The sequence below is a fragment of the Onychomys torridus genome, chromosome 19 (assembly GCF_903995425.1).
Source record: "Onychomys torridus chromosome 19, mOncTor1.1, whole genome shotgun sequence".
Classification (NCBI taxonomy): Eukaryota; Metazoa; Chordata; class Mammalia; order Rodentia; family Cricetidae; genus Onychomys; species Onychomys torridus.
Window position 1 is genome coordinate 54245126 of NC_050461.1, and position 16306 is coordinate 54261431.

At 47.4% G+C, this 16306-nt stretch overlaps 1 protein-coding gene across 7 annotated transcripts; it reads left to right on the forward strand.

Annotated features, from left to right (window-relative positions):
- Positions 1-1558: 1558 nt before the first annotated feature.
- On the forward strand, positions 1559-14544 carry LOC118570217 (proto-oncogene Mas). 7 transcript variants are annotated; one of them, XM_036168565.1, is made up of 4 exons: positions 2618-3126; positions 4072-4153; positions 8361-8548; positions 13203-14544. In XM_036168565.1, the coding sequence occupies exon 4, from the start codon at positions 13239-13241 to the stop codon at positions 14211-14213; it is 975 nt and encodes a 324-aa protein (XP_036024458.1). In that variant the 5' UTR covers positions 2618-3126; positions 4072-4153; positions 8361-8548; positions 13203-13238; the 3' UTR covers positions 14214-14544. The 7 variants fall into 7 exon arrangements, with proteins under 7 accessions (XP_036024463.1, XP_036024458.1, XP_036024459.1 ...); XM_036168566.1 differs by having other exon boundaries at positions 8364-8548; XM_036168567.1 differs by lacking the exon at positions 4072-4153 and having other exon boundaries at positions 2618-2847; positions 3079-3126.
- The last annotated feature ends 1762 nt before the right edge of the window (positions 14545-16306 follow it).

The following is a 16306-nucleotide window of genomic DNA, read 5'->3' on the forward strand; positions in this document are numbered from 1 at the left end:
AGAAAGGGGGCTTAAGATGGAAGGAAGGGATTCCAACCCAGGGGCTCGGGGTCCACTTCTGGGTCCTGCTGTGCTAGCACATACCAACTCTACCACTGACTAGTCTCCTGCTATGAACCCACCACCTGGCTTCCTGTATTACTGTGTGTGATAGTTAACATGAGTTGTTCACTTGAAGCTCCTGGAAGACAAGCCTCTGGACACGCCTGTCGGATTATCTCATTGGGTTAGCTGAGTTTGGAAGAGCCACACTGTATTTGGGCAGCACCATTCTGTAGGTCCTGGTTCTGGACTGAATGAAGGAGACAAAGCCAACTGAGTGGTAGTATACATTGCTCTCTGCTTCCTGACTGCTGATGGAATGTAAGCAGCCTTCTCAAGCTCCCATCATGGTGACTCCCTCATCATGACAGACTGGACCCTTGGATGGTGAGCCCAAACCAGTCCTTCCTTCCTTCAGTTGCTTCTGTTACTATGCTCTCTCCTCTCTCACGCCCCTGAACCCCACCGCCCACCCCCCCATCCCAAGACTTCTTTCATCTTTCTGTCCTTTGACAGGAGGAACAGGGGAATTTTCTCTGAGGAACTCTGGAAGGTGTGACTTACCTCACAGGAGTGCAGCCTAGAACTTCTATGTAAGGAAAGTTGGGGGTCACAGATACTTATCTTCCCGGGGCTCAGCCAGCCCTATTCCTGTTCTCTCTAGATCTCCTTCCCCCCAAGTCTTCCCACCTCTGAAGAAAATGATTACTCACCACGACAAACCGAGCGCAGAAATAGCCGTCCTATTTACGGCTTCAATGCAAGCAGCTTTATTTTTACAGTACGTCGCTGTATTTTCTCTAAGCATAAATCATTATCTACCACAAATGAAACTCCAGCCCCATCTGTGATAGTTCCTGCTTTGTTGGTGGTGCCAATTAGTCACAAAACAATTGGCAACTTCCCCCACCCACTCACTCTGTGGGAGGAGAGCCCTCCCTTAGCAGTGGCCCCCTTCCGCCAATGGTCAACTTCCCTGGAGACCATCTGACCACCTAGCTTCCTGGGAGCTCTGCTCTGCATTCACCTGGTGACTGGTAGCAACTTCCGAACTGGGTGACTTGTGTCCACTGCCAGAGTGGCCAGGCATCTCTGTTATGTTTGGAGATGGAAAAAAGGCAATGGGTGTGCGCCTGTTCTGTTGACTTAAACAATGACGTTGGCATCTTCTCTCTAGTTGGTCACTCTGTTCAGGGTTCCACGGCACTCCTGGGGACAACTGTTGGCCAAATCTGGACAGACTCAGTTCTGAGAAGCACCAAATGTGGATAAAGGAGCAGAGGGGATCCTTCTGTCCCATCCCATCCTCCTTTATCCCGTCCCCCGGGGACTGCTGCTGGGGACATCTTAGCCAGCCTTTGGCTGTCTCAGGATCCTCAGGGATCCTGGCTTCTCTCCCGGATCCTTCCCCACGGTGTGTTCCTTCCTTTCTACCTTGTAGTTTGCCTTAGTAGGTTTTCTTTTCTCTCTAGCTTTCCTCTGAAACGCAAGATCCTCCAGGAGGCTGGCCTTCTCTTCCATTGGAACATGGAAATCAGGTAATGAGAAAGCATTTTCCACATCTGGCCAGAGCTCATCGGTTCTGTTGATTTATCATCTCTCTGTGTCAGTGCCAGCTGTGGTCTGAAGGTCTTTGGGGTAAGGCCCCTCTCACGTGGTCTCCTTCCCCTCCTTGAGGACTGAGCCCTGGGCTTCCTACAGAGTAATTGAGCTCCTGCCCTTCAGACCTGCTTTGGAAACAGTGTCAGCAGAGGCTTCGGGACTTGGTCTATGGACACCTGCTTTCTGATGCATTGGAATCACCTTCCCTCCCCCTTGATCTGACTGGTTCCAGGGTCACTGCTACTTCACTGGTAACTGGAGGAAGTTCTCTGAAAAGAGAAGTGTGGACAGGAGTTGGGGTTGGGGTAGCTTGTCACTGTGGGCATGGCCACCTGAGATCCAGGTAATCTAGAATTCTCTTGCTTGGCTTTATCTTGGGTCCTTGGAGAAAAGTGGACAGAGGTCAAGGGAAAAGCTTTTTAATGTTGTGTTTCCAGGTTCCTGCATGAGAATCTAACAAGAACAGCAGTTCCTGGGAAGGACTTTGCTTGGGTACTGCCACGGGGCAGACATATCCCTCTACTACAATCCTTGGCTCCTTGGCTTCCCTTCTCCTCTATTTCCTCAGCCCAACTTTCTGCAGTAAATTCTGCATGATATACTCCAAGGACCTGTAAGAAGGAATGTGTATTGAATTTTCTATCCATGTGCAGATTTATTCACGATACAGATTTAGACATGCATGTCCCTTTTAATCCCCACACCTTTTTGAGGTAATATTAAAAATCCATTTTACAGTAAAGAAGACTGAGTCTTCAAGGGCTCAATGCAGGTCATGTGATTACTTAGGAGGTCAGCTGGGAATAGGAATGGGTCTATGTATTCTGCCCTTTCATACAGTGTGTCTCAGGAGCACCATTCTCTTTAGTCCAGGCTGGCCCTAGTCTCTCAAGGTGATGAGCCACCCTGTGCTATCCCTAGTCACTCCCACTACGGATCAGGGTACAGATTTCCACTTGTGTGTCAGTGAGTGATGCCATTTGAAGTACTGCCTCTGCTGATAAGCGTGGGACCATCTGCTTGGCACAGCTCAAATATTCTCCGCAGCGGGAGAGCAGCTCTGACTTCAGAGACTAATCTGCAGTCATCCTTGGAGATGCTGGGACAGGCGACCTGGCGGGCTGGCTGGGCATGGATGCCACAGGATTCAAAGGAGCTGTCTCCCCATTGTCACCTCTGACCCTTCCTGAGCGAAGGACACCAGTGAGTCTGCGCTCCAGTGTGGGGTTACTCAGATGCTCTTGACAAACACAGCAAGCTCTCCCCCGTGCTGTCCCCCCACAGCAATTTCTATGCCGATTGCTTTCTATGGAGTGTTAGATATTTGCTGTCAGTGTGTGTTGGCAAAAACTTCTGTCTCCCACTGCCTTCATTTTGGGAAATTTGCTTTTCTGCTGGGGGAGCTGTTCCCAGATACCGCTTTCCAACTTTCAGGTTGAAACTTCTACCGTAGCTCTGTCGTCTTGACTCACGACTGGGAAGGTATGGAAGAATCATTGGATTGCTTTGCAGATTGGGTGGTGGATGCAGATGCTTTCAAGGTTGTTGCAGAACTGGGGACCAAAAGGGCTGTGACAGTATTTGATTACTATATAGAAAATGCTTGACTTAGCCCCTGGGCATGGCTAGAGGCAAGCTGGGTGGGCTTCTGTTTGCTTTCCTTAAGTGGTCGTCGGTATTTGTGAAGTTCTGTCTAGCCCAACGGTGACAAGGTGCACTAAGCAGTCTCTGATGGACCTTTGCAGGGTGGGAGGGGTAATTTGGCAAGGAGTGAGTGTACCAGCTGTTGACACATTGCTGTGTGTGACAATAAGGTGATCACAAGCTGGCCTCTGGAGCACCGAGGCTCACCTCAGCACTGTGGATGTCTGAAGATGGGATAGTTCTGTTGTGTGGCCGTCCTACATCTTGCAGGACTTCAGCTGCTAGACGCTATTAGCACACTTAACTCAGCTTGAACTCTAAATTGCCAGGCATGCCAAATGTCCCAAAGGAGACATAATCCCCCTCCACCTTTGAAAGCAGCACACCACATTGTTTCTTTTGCACACTGGACAGGGGACCTGTCCTTGCTCCTGTACGCAGGTGGCTCTGGTGCTGGGGTAATGTAAGGATGTGTTTAACACAGGACAGGTGTTCCTGTCGCACATTCTCTTCAGTGCCCTTTCTTGCCATGGAAATTCCACCTCACAAATGGCTTTCTATTTGTGCAGGTTGGTGTGCACACATATACAGGGAAAAGAATGCACTCTTTTCTTTGCATCTACACACCGAACAAGGTCCTGCCTGGGGTCAGCTTCTCTGCGGTTGCCTGGGAACAGGAGCAGGTTTCAGATGCGCACTCCTCCAACCCCTGGGTTTATTGCTGCTGTTGCTGTTGCTCTGATTGTCTTTCTTCCCCCTCTGTCTTTTCTGTCATCACCCCAGCCTCTCTCCTCTCCCCCTCCCCTCCCCCCCTCTCTCAGAAGGGATGTTTCAGAATGGGAGTCTGGGGCTCAGGAAAGACTAGGTAAGTGGGGAATGTGGAAGAGGATGCCTGCTCCTGAGTTTCTAGAGAATGCACACAAACACAGGACATTTGTTATTTAAAAAATTGAATGTATGATTATTGTGTGTGGGTACATATGTGTGGGGACATGAGTGGAAGTCAGAGGATAACTCTATGGAGTCAGCTCTCTCCTTCTGCCTTTAGTGGGTCCTGGGGATTGAACTCAGGTCAGCAGGCTTGCATTGTGAGGACTTTTGCCTGTGGAGCCTCCTCAGGGGCTGGTGGAAGAATCTAAACCTTCCATCCCCACTGGTGCTCCTTGATTCTGCCATCGGCTCCACTGTGCAACTACTTCTCACACGTGCAGGAGAGATGAGTGTGAACCCTGGATGGAGCTGTCAGGCCCTGGCTGTGTGAGTGAGTTCACATCCTTCCACGGCTGTGGAAACCACCAGGCTTGTTTCCCCCAATTGGCTGATTACATTATCTCAGCCCAACTTTTCCACAGGACTCATATTGGCAAAGAACCGTCCAATCTCTAAATTTCCAATTTCTAGCTGTTCTCATATCTCAGCCTTCCAGAAATATATTAAAATTGATAATTATGTGAAGGAGCCAAGGTTCAGAGGGGCTGGACTGCTTGGCTTGGGGTTTGCATCTGTGATAAGCTAGCTGGCTTGAAAGCTAAGCTCCTGAGCCAGGCAGGGTTAGGCACAGACAGCAATGTAATGTACACAACAAAGCCTCTTTGGCAGTCTTCACATCTACCGAGAGAGCAAAGACCACTCTCAACAATGAGGTTGGCCACATTCTAGGCCTTTGCCACTCTGAGGAATAGGCCATCAGGTCAAAGGCCCCGGAGGAACCTTGCAGAGGGACTTCAGTCACATCCAGGTAGATTCTAGTCTCCTAAGAAAGAAGAAGAAGGAGCTCTGACTTGACAAATGGAGTGGAAATCAGGAGAAGGTGGCTGCCATTTACTCTATCTACGGTCATACACTGAAGGCAATTAGGGGTGTCAGGCTGGGCTCCAGCACAAGTCAAGGAGCACATGCATTTGTTTGCCTTTGTACCATCTCATTAGGGTGACCAGGCCACTTGTTGAAGTCTGAAGTTTGGGGTGCTGGGACAGGTGAGGCCATACTTAAAAGAAGCACTATGGAACTGGCTTCAAATCTAGCTGCTGTGGTTTAGCAAACCATGACAGTTAAAAACAGCTCTAAAGGGGGTGGTGGTGCATATCTTTAATCCTAGCACTCAGGAGGCAGGAAGATCTCTGTGAGTTTGAGGCCAGCCTGGTCTACAGAGCTAGTTCCAGGACAGCCAAAGTTACACAGAGAAACCCTATCTTGAAAAACTAACTGTCAAATAAAATAATAAAAAACAGATCTGAGGTTGGAAAAATGGCTCAGCAGTTAAGAGCATGCACTACTCTTACAGAGGACCCAGTTTTAGTTTCTAGTCCACACTGGGTAGCTCACAACTACATGTAACAATAGCTCTGGGAGATCTGGCGGCCTCTTCTGGCCTCTGTGGGCACTGCACTCAGGTGCACAGACACAGAGACGCATAATAAAATAAAAAATAGGAATCTTAAATTGTTTTTTGACTTTCATGCATGAATACTATATTTACATCACATTCCCCTCCTTTTCAGATTTCCAGCTCCTCTAGTGTTCTTCCACTCCCTCTGAAATCCATGGCCTCTTATTTAATTAATATTGTTACATATATACACATAAATACAACCTTAAGAATCCCTTTAGTGCTGCTTGTATGTCTATATGTTTAAGGCTAATCACTTGGGATTGGATAACTATCAGGGGACTCATCCCTGGAGAAGATGGAATTTCCCTTTCTCAGCAGCCATTAATAACCTGTAGCTTTTCATCTAGTGGTGAGGTCTTGAGATGCTTCCCCATCTATCTTGGCATGTCAACCGGTGTTGCCATTTTTCTGGTCTTTTTGGCAGCCATACTTTTGAGATTTTCATGGGCGTGACCTCCCTGGCATTTACTGACGACACTATTTTGATGCAGACTTCCTGGTTCTTTGGCTTTCACAACCTTTCCGTTCTCTCTTCTTTGATGTTTCTGAGCCTTAATTACTGTAGGGGTTGAAAATAAATCTTAAAAAAACAAATGAACACCAGGTGGTGGTGGCGCACACCTTTAATCCCAGCACTTTGGAGGCAGAGGCAGGCAGATCTCTGTGAGTGGAAGGCTAGCCTGGGGTACAGAGTGAGTTCCAGGACAGCCAAGGGTACACAGAGAAACCCTGTCTCAAAAAAAATCATCATCAACAACCACCCAGAGATCCCCTGACAATTCATGTAGGGGTACCTGTGTCTCAGAAAAAAGAGACAGTTCAGCAGGCGATGCACACCATCAAAGAGCTGCCTCATGCCAGAAAAAAAGATCCCAGACTATAAGACTAGTTTGTGACATTTTAATGATGTAACACAACCTCTACTGACTTTGAAAAAAAATTCCTTATACTCAGATGTGATATTACTGTTTACAGTTGTTTTAATTCCTACAGGTAGATGGATTGAGCTAAGCATTCTTTGTGTTGGCCAGTCTGGCCTAAGATGGGTAGTGTCTGCTCATGCAGGGAATGCAGCCCAGCAGGGAGAGGACACAGGAATGGGGCCATGACAGAGGGTGGCAGCATCAGGCAGGGCGTCTACGTGGGAGGTAAACATGGAGCCCTTGATAAGTGAAAAAAGTGTTCCAAAGCAGGGCACAGTGGCAGTGTGGACTGTTCAACCACAGAAGAAGGGCTTCTAAGTGGGTTATTTGCACATAGGTGGATGACAGGAGCCATCTACCTTACTATCATAGAAGGAAGTTATAAACATGGAGATAACCAACTCTTCATGGACTTGGGAGATGTTGGTATAGATGTATGTATTTGTATGTGCACATACACATTTTATAAATTTGATTGTAGGTGCATGTATATGATTACAAATATGAGCATATATATATTTAAAATAATGAAGAGAAGCAATTGATATGTTCAAAGCTAGAGGGTTAGTTGAAAATAAATACATTTTAGAGAACATCATGATAGGAGGAAAAATATAATATGAAGTGAGAAAATATATGATACCAATCCTTATCTTAAACTGATCCCAACTTTTTTTAGGCGTTTAGGACATGGAATAGTCCCTTATCTTTTTTTTTTTTTTTTTTTTTAAGTTTTAAATAAGGTTAATTTTGAGTACTTGTCTTACATGTGAAATTTCCAAATATTCTGCTGTAAGAACATATTGTTTTACAATTGGAATAAAAGGTAATATAAATTAAAGTCCCCCCACTTTGTATCACAGCTAAGTAGCTTATAGAGGAGTCCATTAGGATGGCATTTTGGTGGCCCTTTTACAAAGGTAGGAGTGGTTTGATCCATCCATAAGAGCCACTCTGCTGCTTGATGACTTTCCTAGGACACTCTCCATAAACCAGGCTGACCTCCAACTTGTAGTAAGCCTCTTGCCTCTGTGATTACAAACATGAGCATCACAATAGATGTTAATGTAGAGAGAGCACAGGAATCCTGGACCTACCATAGACGAATTCATAGTTTGAAATCAACCTTAGATCTTAGAGGGAAAAAGTCTTCTCCATCAGGGAACATGGTTCCTTCGAGTCCTCAAAGAAGAGGTTAGTGACAAACTAAAGCGGAGGACAAAATGTAAGCGTGGGAAGACTTCTCCCATGGGTGGGACCTGCAGCACCATGAAGGAGTGAGGGCTAGGGCAGGACTTCCGGCTGGCAATGCTCTGCACTGGTTACAAGTGCTGGTCCAGTCTCTCTGGTTTCTGTTTGTCCGTGAAGTGAGAGGCTTGGTTAAACCAATGGTCTCTAGACTTTCTTCTCTGGTGAGTGGGAAACAGGCTTGGCCTTTGGTTGGCAGTCGGGAGACCTGGCCAGCTCTCTGATGAAGACCCTTGAGCATTTTCAGGCACCGCTGTGTTGCTGCTGCCCAGGGAACATCGGCCACCATCAAGCAATTGTGGTGGCAGAGCCCCCAGTGAGGTTATGACTTGCGGAGGTTCCAAGCTTGGTATTAATCCTTAATTTTCTCCCCTGTTAAATGAGGGTGATGATGGCTTCTTTCCCAGCCTCCCACACTGGTGAGAAGGACCTATAGTTAGGCAGCAAGAAAGGGTTCTTTGGATGCTAGCATCTGCACTCTGATGCTCCAGGAAATTCATTCTCCCTAGGAGATGCTTCCATGAGGAACAGCGAGGCGGGAACGATGCTCTGTGATGCTGCCCATGTAGCTGATTAATGATGCTACCACCTGCTCCCGTCCTCCTGCTCTCTGTTCCCAGCTGAGGTTCCCACCACTGCGTTCTCCACCAAGACCTGATAGGATGAGCTGTCCTTCTGCTTGGACTATCCCTGCCAGGTAAGCACGCAGCCTGCAGCTACAGTTAACTCAATAACAAGATGACGTGCATGTCTGGACAAGAAGCCTGCCATCCTAGAACTGGGTCTACCTGGAGATGCCAGGCAGGTGTGGTCCCTCCTCAGGGGACTCAACCACAGGGTGCTCGTGACTGTTGGGACTGTATCACTGTGGCTACAGTAAAGTCCGAGCTAGACTGTTTTGTCAACAAGCAGCAACCGTGGCTCTTCTTGCCCCACACTCCCCACCCCCCAGCTACCCCCACAGATGTGTGATAGATGACAGCCAGGATCCTTGAGAGGATGGGGATTAGGATGGTGAGCACACAGGGCCAGCCGGTTCCCAGGCCTCCCAGACTGCCACTGGACAGTTGGAAATTCCCAATGGTCAAATAACATTGAGGCAGGGCGGTGGTGGCGCACGCCTTTAATCCCAGCACTCAGGAGGCAGAGCCAGGCGGATCTCTGTGAGTTCGAGGCCAGCCTGTGCTACCAAGTGAGATCCAGGAAAGGCGCAAAGCTACACAGAGAAACCCTGTCTCGAAAAACCAATAATAATAATAATAATAATAATGATAATAATAACATTGAGGATGTGATTATTTTTTTATAGCAATGTGTTCATTTAAGTAAACTCTCACTATAACAAATCAATGGGGGGATTATATTTGTTGTTGTTTTTAATGAGAATTTAGTTTTCATAATTTAACTATTTGCATTAAAAACCCAATGATCAAAATCAGTCTGACTATGTGATTCAAGAGTTTTACTCCGGGCTGGAGAGATGGCTCAGAGGTTAAGAGCACTGACTGCTCTTCCAGAGGTCCTGAGTTCAATTTCCAGTAACCACATGGTGGCTCACAACCATCTGTAATGAGATCTTGCGCCCTCTTCTGTATACATAATAAATAAATGTAAAAAAAAAAAAAGAATTTTACTCTAACCCTGAGAAAACTGTGTCTAGTCCTTGGGATACCCTGGGCTGAAGTGAGTGCTTTTTCTTCAGGGAGATCACAGAGCTCCATCTGCCTCTGCCTCCGAGTGCTGGGATTAAAAGCGTGCACACCATCATGCACAGCTGGCCAAAAGCATTCTTTTTGTGGTTCTGGGGTCGAGACAGAGTCTTCCTACACAGTCCTGGCTAGCCTGGAGCTCACTATGTAGACCAGGCTGACCTTGGAGACAGAGTCTTCCTACTCAGTGCTGGCTAGCCTGGAGCTCACTATGTAGACCAGGCTGACCTTGACTTTGTAGTGATCTTCCTGCTTCTGTCTCCTGACTGCTAGGATTACAGACATAAGCATGTACAGCTAGCAAGGGCATTCTGTACCTCCTGTCTTCATGCACATTCCTGTCCATGGTGTGCGCTATTTTGTAAAATGCCTTTCTTCCCCTTCTTCAGCAAACCAACTCCTACTGACCCTTCAGGTCCCAGTGATGTTAGACCCCCCGCCCCCCGAACTGTATAAAGCTGTGTCTTGCTGTGTGCTTGCCTGTTCTTGGCACACTCTCCTTCATTCCGCTCAACAAATTGAATTAGATTCAGTTTTTTTTTCCTCCCCAACAAAACTACGCAGAGGCTCTTATTTTTAACAGTCTGTATAACAGCTTACAATTAAATCTTGAAAGAATGGAGAAAGCCTCTTCCATTGTCGCAAAGATGAATCCCCCACTGTAGAACTGAAGTTCGGTTTGATTTTTAAAAGACAGATATGATTGGACCTAACATGCTCAAACAGCTTTCTCATCTATTTTTATGAATGTAGTTTGAAGCTTTGGGGAAGAGGGAGGACAGTTGAATGGAAATAAAAACTGTCATAAAAGGGAAGTGTGGGACACAGCTTCTCAGAGGAGGGAGGGGCAGGCTGTGAATTTGGGGCTCAGTGAGGAGATAGGGAGGGAGGCAGCATAGTGGTGAGGATCCCTTTCACCCCATCATTACAGTCAAACAGGGAGGTCCTTTTTCTCAGGTGAGAAGCCAAGAGCTGATTGCCTTCAAGGTCTAGAGGGTCCTGGGTGTGTGAGTCTTGTCTGAGACAGCAGGGTGTCCCTGTCACCCTCCCTAAGAACCCAGCTTACGTCTGGTGTTACACATTCCCAGCATTTGGTGTGGGTTTGCTCCTGAGAACCTGGACTACCCATCTTTATATGAGAAATTTCATTTTGGTGACAGTTGAAGGCCTGAGCTATCCCTACGGGGTGGCCACTGGTCACCTGCTCCTATTGAGCATAGGAATGTGGCTCATCTGCTAAGCTACACACTGCAGGTGGGACACACATCCCCCCCCCATTTTAATTTTCATATCAGTTATATGATGAAATGCTGTTTTGAACTCACTGGGTTAAATAAAATACATCGTCAGAATAAATTTCACTGGTTTATTTTTTGCTTTAAGAATATTTATTTTATTTAATTTTATTCTAGTGAGTGTTTTGCCTGCATGTGTGTATGTGTGTGCACCACCTGCATGCCTGGTATCTGCAGAGGTCGCAAGAGGGCATCAGATCCCCCATTTGGATGCTTGTAAACCTCATATAGGTGCCGGGAATTAAACCTGGGGGTCCTCTCTTTTTATGAGGGGGGTGAAGGGGAGGAAAGGGTTTATTTCACCCACAGTTTTTAAACATAATTTCTTTATTGACTCCTTGGAAATTTCACATGATGCACCCCAATTCCACTCATCTCCCAGTCTCCCTGTAGCCTCCCCTCATCCTTGCAGCACCTCCCAAGAGAAAATTAAAAAAAAAAAAAAATCCAAAATAAAACCTATCAAGCAAGCAAACAAAAACAAGAATAAAACCAAATAAACCTTTTGGCTTCTCCGTCTTTCCTGCCTCTCCCATACCTCTTCATTCATCCTGGTGGCATTGGGAGGCCTTGGTGTATCACACAGATTACCCTTTTGTCCAATCAGCTTTACTAGCAAATGTTCACTGCAATAAGTCCCTGGTCTGGTTCAAGGCCTCTGGTTTCTGGCATGCCATCATAGGATCCTCACCAAAACTCCTCTGGGATATGCTACGGCTGCCCAGAGTCATGGAGATCCTGTGGGTGTCATTCCACAGGACCAGCAGGTCCTAGATGGGTAGCTGTTAGGGTGGGCCAACCCAAGGCCTGGCTGTGGGCCTGGGTGTAGCTGAACTGGTCATTCCAGGCCACTGTCTTCAGGCAAGCTCACAGAGTCAGCTCCCTATGCCCACGCCATCAGGGTTGGCTCTCCTTTGCCTGTGGTGAGGGGTGGTGCTATCTCTCTCAAGAGGCAGGGCCAGCTGCAGTAGGACCATGGACCTAGACGAGGTCCTTGGCAGCAGCCGGGTCTGGATGTCACCATTGCCCCAGATGGCAGTGTTGTAGGCCACTCAGATCGGCATGGCTCCAGTGGCAGCGTGGCCCTTAGACACTAACATGGCCCCCCAGATCTCAGAAATCCACATGGACTTTGATGGTAACAGGAGCCTCAGACATCAACACACACTCTGGCTTCAGTAGGGCCACAGACCCAGACATGTCCCTCAGCTGCAGCTCCGGCCTGGATGTCACCATAGCATTGGGTAGCAGTGCAGGCCACTCAGATCTGTATGGCCCCAGCTACAGCAAGGCCCCCAGACACCAACATGGACTCTGTTGGCTGACCTGACCCTGGGCATCTACATGGCCCTCAGTGGTAACAGGAGCTTTGGATGTCAATCTAGACCCTGGCTGCTACTGGGCCATTGACCCAGATGTGGCCCTTGGCAGCAGCCTGGGCCTGGATAACACCATGGCCCCCTGGGTGGCAGCACAGGCCACCCACATTTGTAGAGCCCTGGCTGCAGCATGACCCCCAGACTCCTATGGGGCCACAGGTTGTGGCCCAGGCTGGGTCCTATGTAAGAGCAATAAATTCTTAACCACTGAGTCATCTCTCCTGCCTCTGAACTTTCTAGCCACAATGTCAAGGTTATGATTCATAGCTGAATATCTCTCTTCTATTTTAGTGTGTGTGTGTGTGTGTGTGTGTGTGTGTGTGTGTGTGTGTGTTTTCATGGGTATGTATGTGTATGTCTGTGTTGATGGGTGTGCAAGTACACATGCATGTGGGTGTGTATGTGTCAGAGGCCAGAAGTCAACCTTGAGTGTTGTTTCTAAGGTGCCATGCACTTTTATTTTTTTATAGGATTGCTCACTGGCCTAGAACTTGACAGTTTGGGTAGGCTGGATGGCTAGCAAGCTCTAGGGACTCCCCCATCTCTGCCTCCCCAGTTCTGAGATTACAAATGTATGCTGCCACATCTAGCTTTTAAAAATACATCTGTTTCTATGTGTATACGTGTTTTATCTGGATGTGTATATGTGCATTGCATGCGTACAGTGCCTATAGAAGAGGACATCAGATCCACCAGAACTGGAGTTACAGATTGTGAGCCCCCATCTGGGGACTGTGAACTGAACCCAGGTCTTCTGCAGAGAAGTGCTCCTAACCACTGAGCCATCTCCAGGCCCCATATCTGGGTTTTTTGTTTGTTAGTTTGGTTTTTATTCTTAAATGTGAGTCTAGGAGATTCAACTTACAAAGCAAACACTTTCCTAACTGAGCCTCCTGCTCCCTGCAAGCCCTCTCTTCTATTTTAACTCTTCAGTTTTCATAGTTTTTGTTTGTTTGACTTATTTGCAGGAAATTACCTGAAGCGGCTCAGCCCAAAGCCTCCTCATGGACCATTCAAATATGACCTCCCTTGCTGAGGAGAAAACCATGAACACCTCCAGCAGGAATGCCTCCCTGGGGAGCTTGCACCCACCCATTCCCATAGTGCACTGGGTCATTATGAGCATCTCCCCTCTGGGCTTTGTGGAGAATGGGATTCTCCTCTGGTTCCTCTGCTTCCGGATGAGGAGAAATCCCTTCACAGTCTACATCACCCACTTGTCCATTGCTGACATCTCCCTCCTGTTTTGTATTTTCATTCTGTCCATCGACTATGCTTTGGACTATGAACTCTCTTCTGGCCATTACTACACAATTGTTACATTATCAGTGACTTTTCTGTTTGGCTACAACACGGGCCTTTATCTGCTGACAGCCATCAGTGTGGAGAGGTGCCTGTCGGTCCTCTACCCAATTTGGTACAGATGCCACCGCCCCAAGCACCAGTCAGCGTTCGTCTGTGCCCTCCTGTGGGCACTTTCATGCTTGGTGACCACCATGGAGTATGTCATGTGCATTGACAGTGGGAAAGAGAGTCACTCTCGAAGTGACTGCCGAGCGGTCATCATCTTTATAGCCATCCTCAGCTTCCTGGTCTTCACCCCGCTCATGCTAGTGTCCAGCACCATCTTGGTGGTAAAGATACGGAAGAACACATGGGCCTCCCACTCTTCAAAGCTGTACATTGTCATCATGGTCACCATCATCATCTTCCTCATCTTCGCCATGCCCATGCGGGTCCTCTACCTGCTGTACTATGAGTATTGGGCAGCCTTTGGGAACCTGCATAACATCTCCCTGCTCTTCTCCACCATCAACAGCAGTGCCAACCCTTTCATCTACTTTTTTGTGGGCAGCAGCAAGAAGAAGCGATTCAGGGAGTCCTTAAAAGTGGTTCTAACCAGGGCTTTCAAAGATGAGATGCAGCCCAGACGTCAGGAGGCCAATGGTAACACCATCTCCATCGAGACGGTGGTCTGAGGACCACAGCGGGGAATCATGGACAGAAACAGTCGAATGCGGGTAGCTTTCAATTTGTACTTGGGATGCAATCGAAGTACATTTAAATCTCCAAAATATGATACAGAAAGGAAGCATTCCACATGCATGGGAGTCTAATTAATGATGAGCTTGCATTTTTCGCTAGTGTCTTCTGGAAATGTCTCTGTATGTGACGGGGCTCTGTCTTTTCCAACCTTATCAGAGACTCTTCCTTCTCTTATCTCTTCGGTAGTAATCAACAGTTAACTATAAAAACTGCTTTAGTGGGCTGGAGAGAGGGCTCAGAGGTTAAGAGCATTGGCGGCTCTTCCAGAGGTCCTGAGTTCAATTCCCAGCAACTACATGGTGGTTCACAGCCATCCATAATGGGATCTAATGCGCTCTTCTGGCCTGCAGGTTACATGCAGATAGAACACCATATACATAAAATAAATAAATCTTAAAAACAATAACAACAACAACAACAAACTATTCTAGCAGGAAATATCCCAAATGGGACCTGGAGACCTTAGGGAAGCCATGCTGTTTGTGCCTATGTGACCTCAGATGAGCCACTTTGGGAAGCCTCATTTCCTCCCTCAGTGGAAGTGCTAACAGTCTGTACTGTGCCTGTTATTGTTAAGTATGGCAAGGCCCCTGCTCATTGTCAAAGTTCAATAAACGTCCATCTCTCTTCATCCTGCCACTAGAGTACAACGTGCTTATACAAATATTGTCTTGTGCTTTTGAATGTTGAATGCAGATTCCCCAAGGTCTTTTGGCTTGTAGCGTGACCGCTTTTCATGGTGTAACACCTCTGCCGAAACGTCAGCAATTGTTACAAGGTAGGCAGTCACATATTGCGATACCGCTTTTAAGTTCTGGAAACAAACATTTGTCCCCTCTTGGAAGAATTTCCCATGGCTTCCTGTTCCTTGGGGAATATCATGTGGAATGGAAGTCTGTTCCAAAAAATTTTAACTGTGTATACAATTTCACAAATGCAACTTAATTCAGGAGATTGAGAACTATTGTGATCTTGAAGACCTGTTCCCTCAAAGAGATGTTTTATTTATAGCTATGACACTCTTGCCTGCAGTCTCATAGATGTCTCTGCACCTGAGGCCTTTTTCCTGAGGCTGTGTGTGTGCGCGCACACTCATGTATGCATGCATGCAGCTTACATACATGTGAATGTGTGTGGCTGAACTTGTGATGGGTGGGTGTGTGTGTGTGTGTGTGTGTGTGTGTGTGTGTGTGTGTGTGTGTGTGTGTGTGTGTGTATAGAGGCCCAAGGCTGAACAGGGAGTCTTCCTCCATTGCTTTCAACCTTATTCATTGAGTCAGGCTCTCTCAGAGTCACCACTGGGTAGTCTAACATACAAGCTTCCCCCTGAGAATCCTTGTCTCTACCTTCTAAACACAGGCTTACAGACAGGCTACCATGCCCACTCAGTATTTGTGTGGCCACTAGGAAGTCCAACTTCTGATCCTCATGCTTGTATGGCAAGTGTTTTGCCCCAGCCTCCTGCCTTTTTTGTTTCATTCTTCTGAGAAGGAGGCTCACGATGGGAGCTAAAAAGGATGCCAGTGCATCTGGAAGGGCTCTGGATGCTTTTCCCCAAGACCAACCTCTGCAGGATCCACTGGGCCTCTCCACTCAGTACTGGCTCAGGCAAGCTCTGTTTCCTGTTAGCTCTGAGTTACCATCCCCAGACCACACATATTGAATTTTAACTGAACACTGTCTTAGCCTATAGACTAATACACTGGGATGCTAATTTCCTGCCCTTCCTTCTGGGAGTCTCACTGAGAGGCAGCACTTGCTGGGTTCTTCGTGTGGGCAAATGTTCAGTAAGTAGACCATCAGTTCCTGTTTCCACTGTTTGTCCTTTGTAGGGTCAGATGATCTTTGGAGGAACAACTCTTCCCGGCTGCCCTCTCCACCTTCTTTCTGTCTTAGAAGTAGTAATGCCAGTCACCTAGGGCCACTTTGCTGGGGGAGAGGTGTGAGTCTCTCCCACCGAGCTGAGACCCCCCCACTGCTAGCCAAATGGGATGCAGGAGACTTTTCAGTGGGTGATGACATCTGA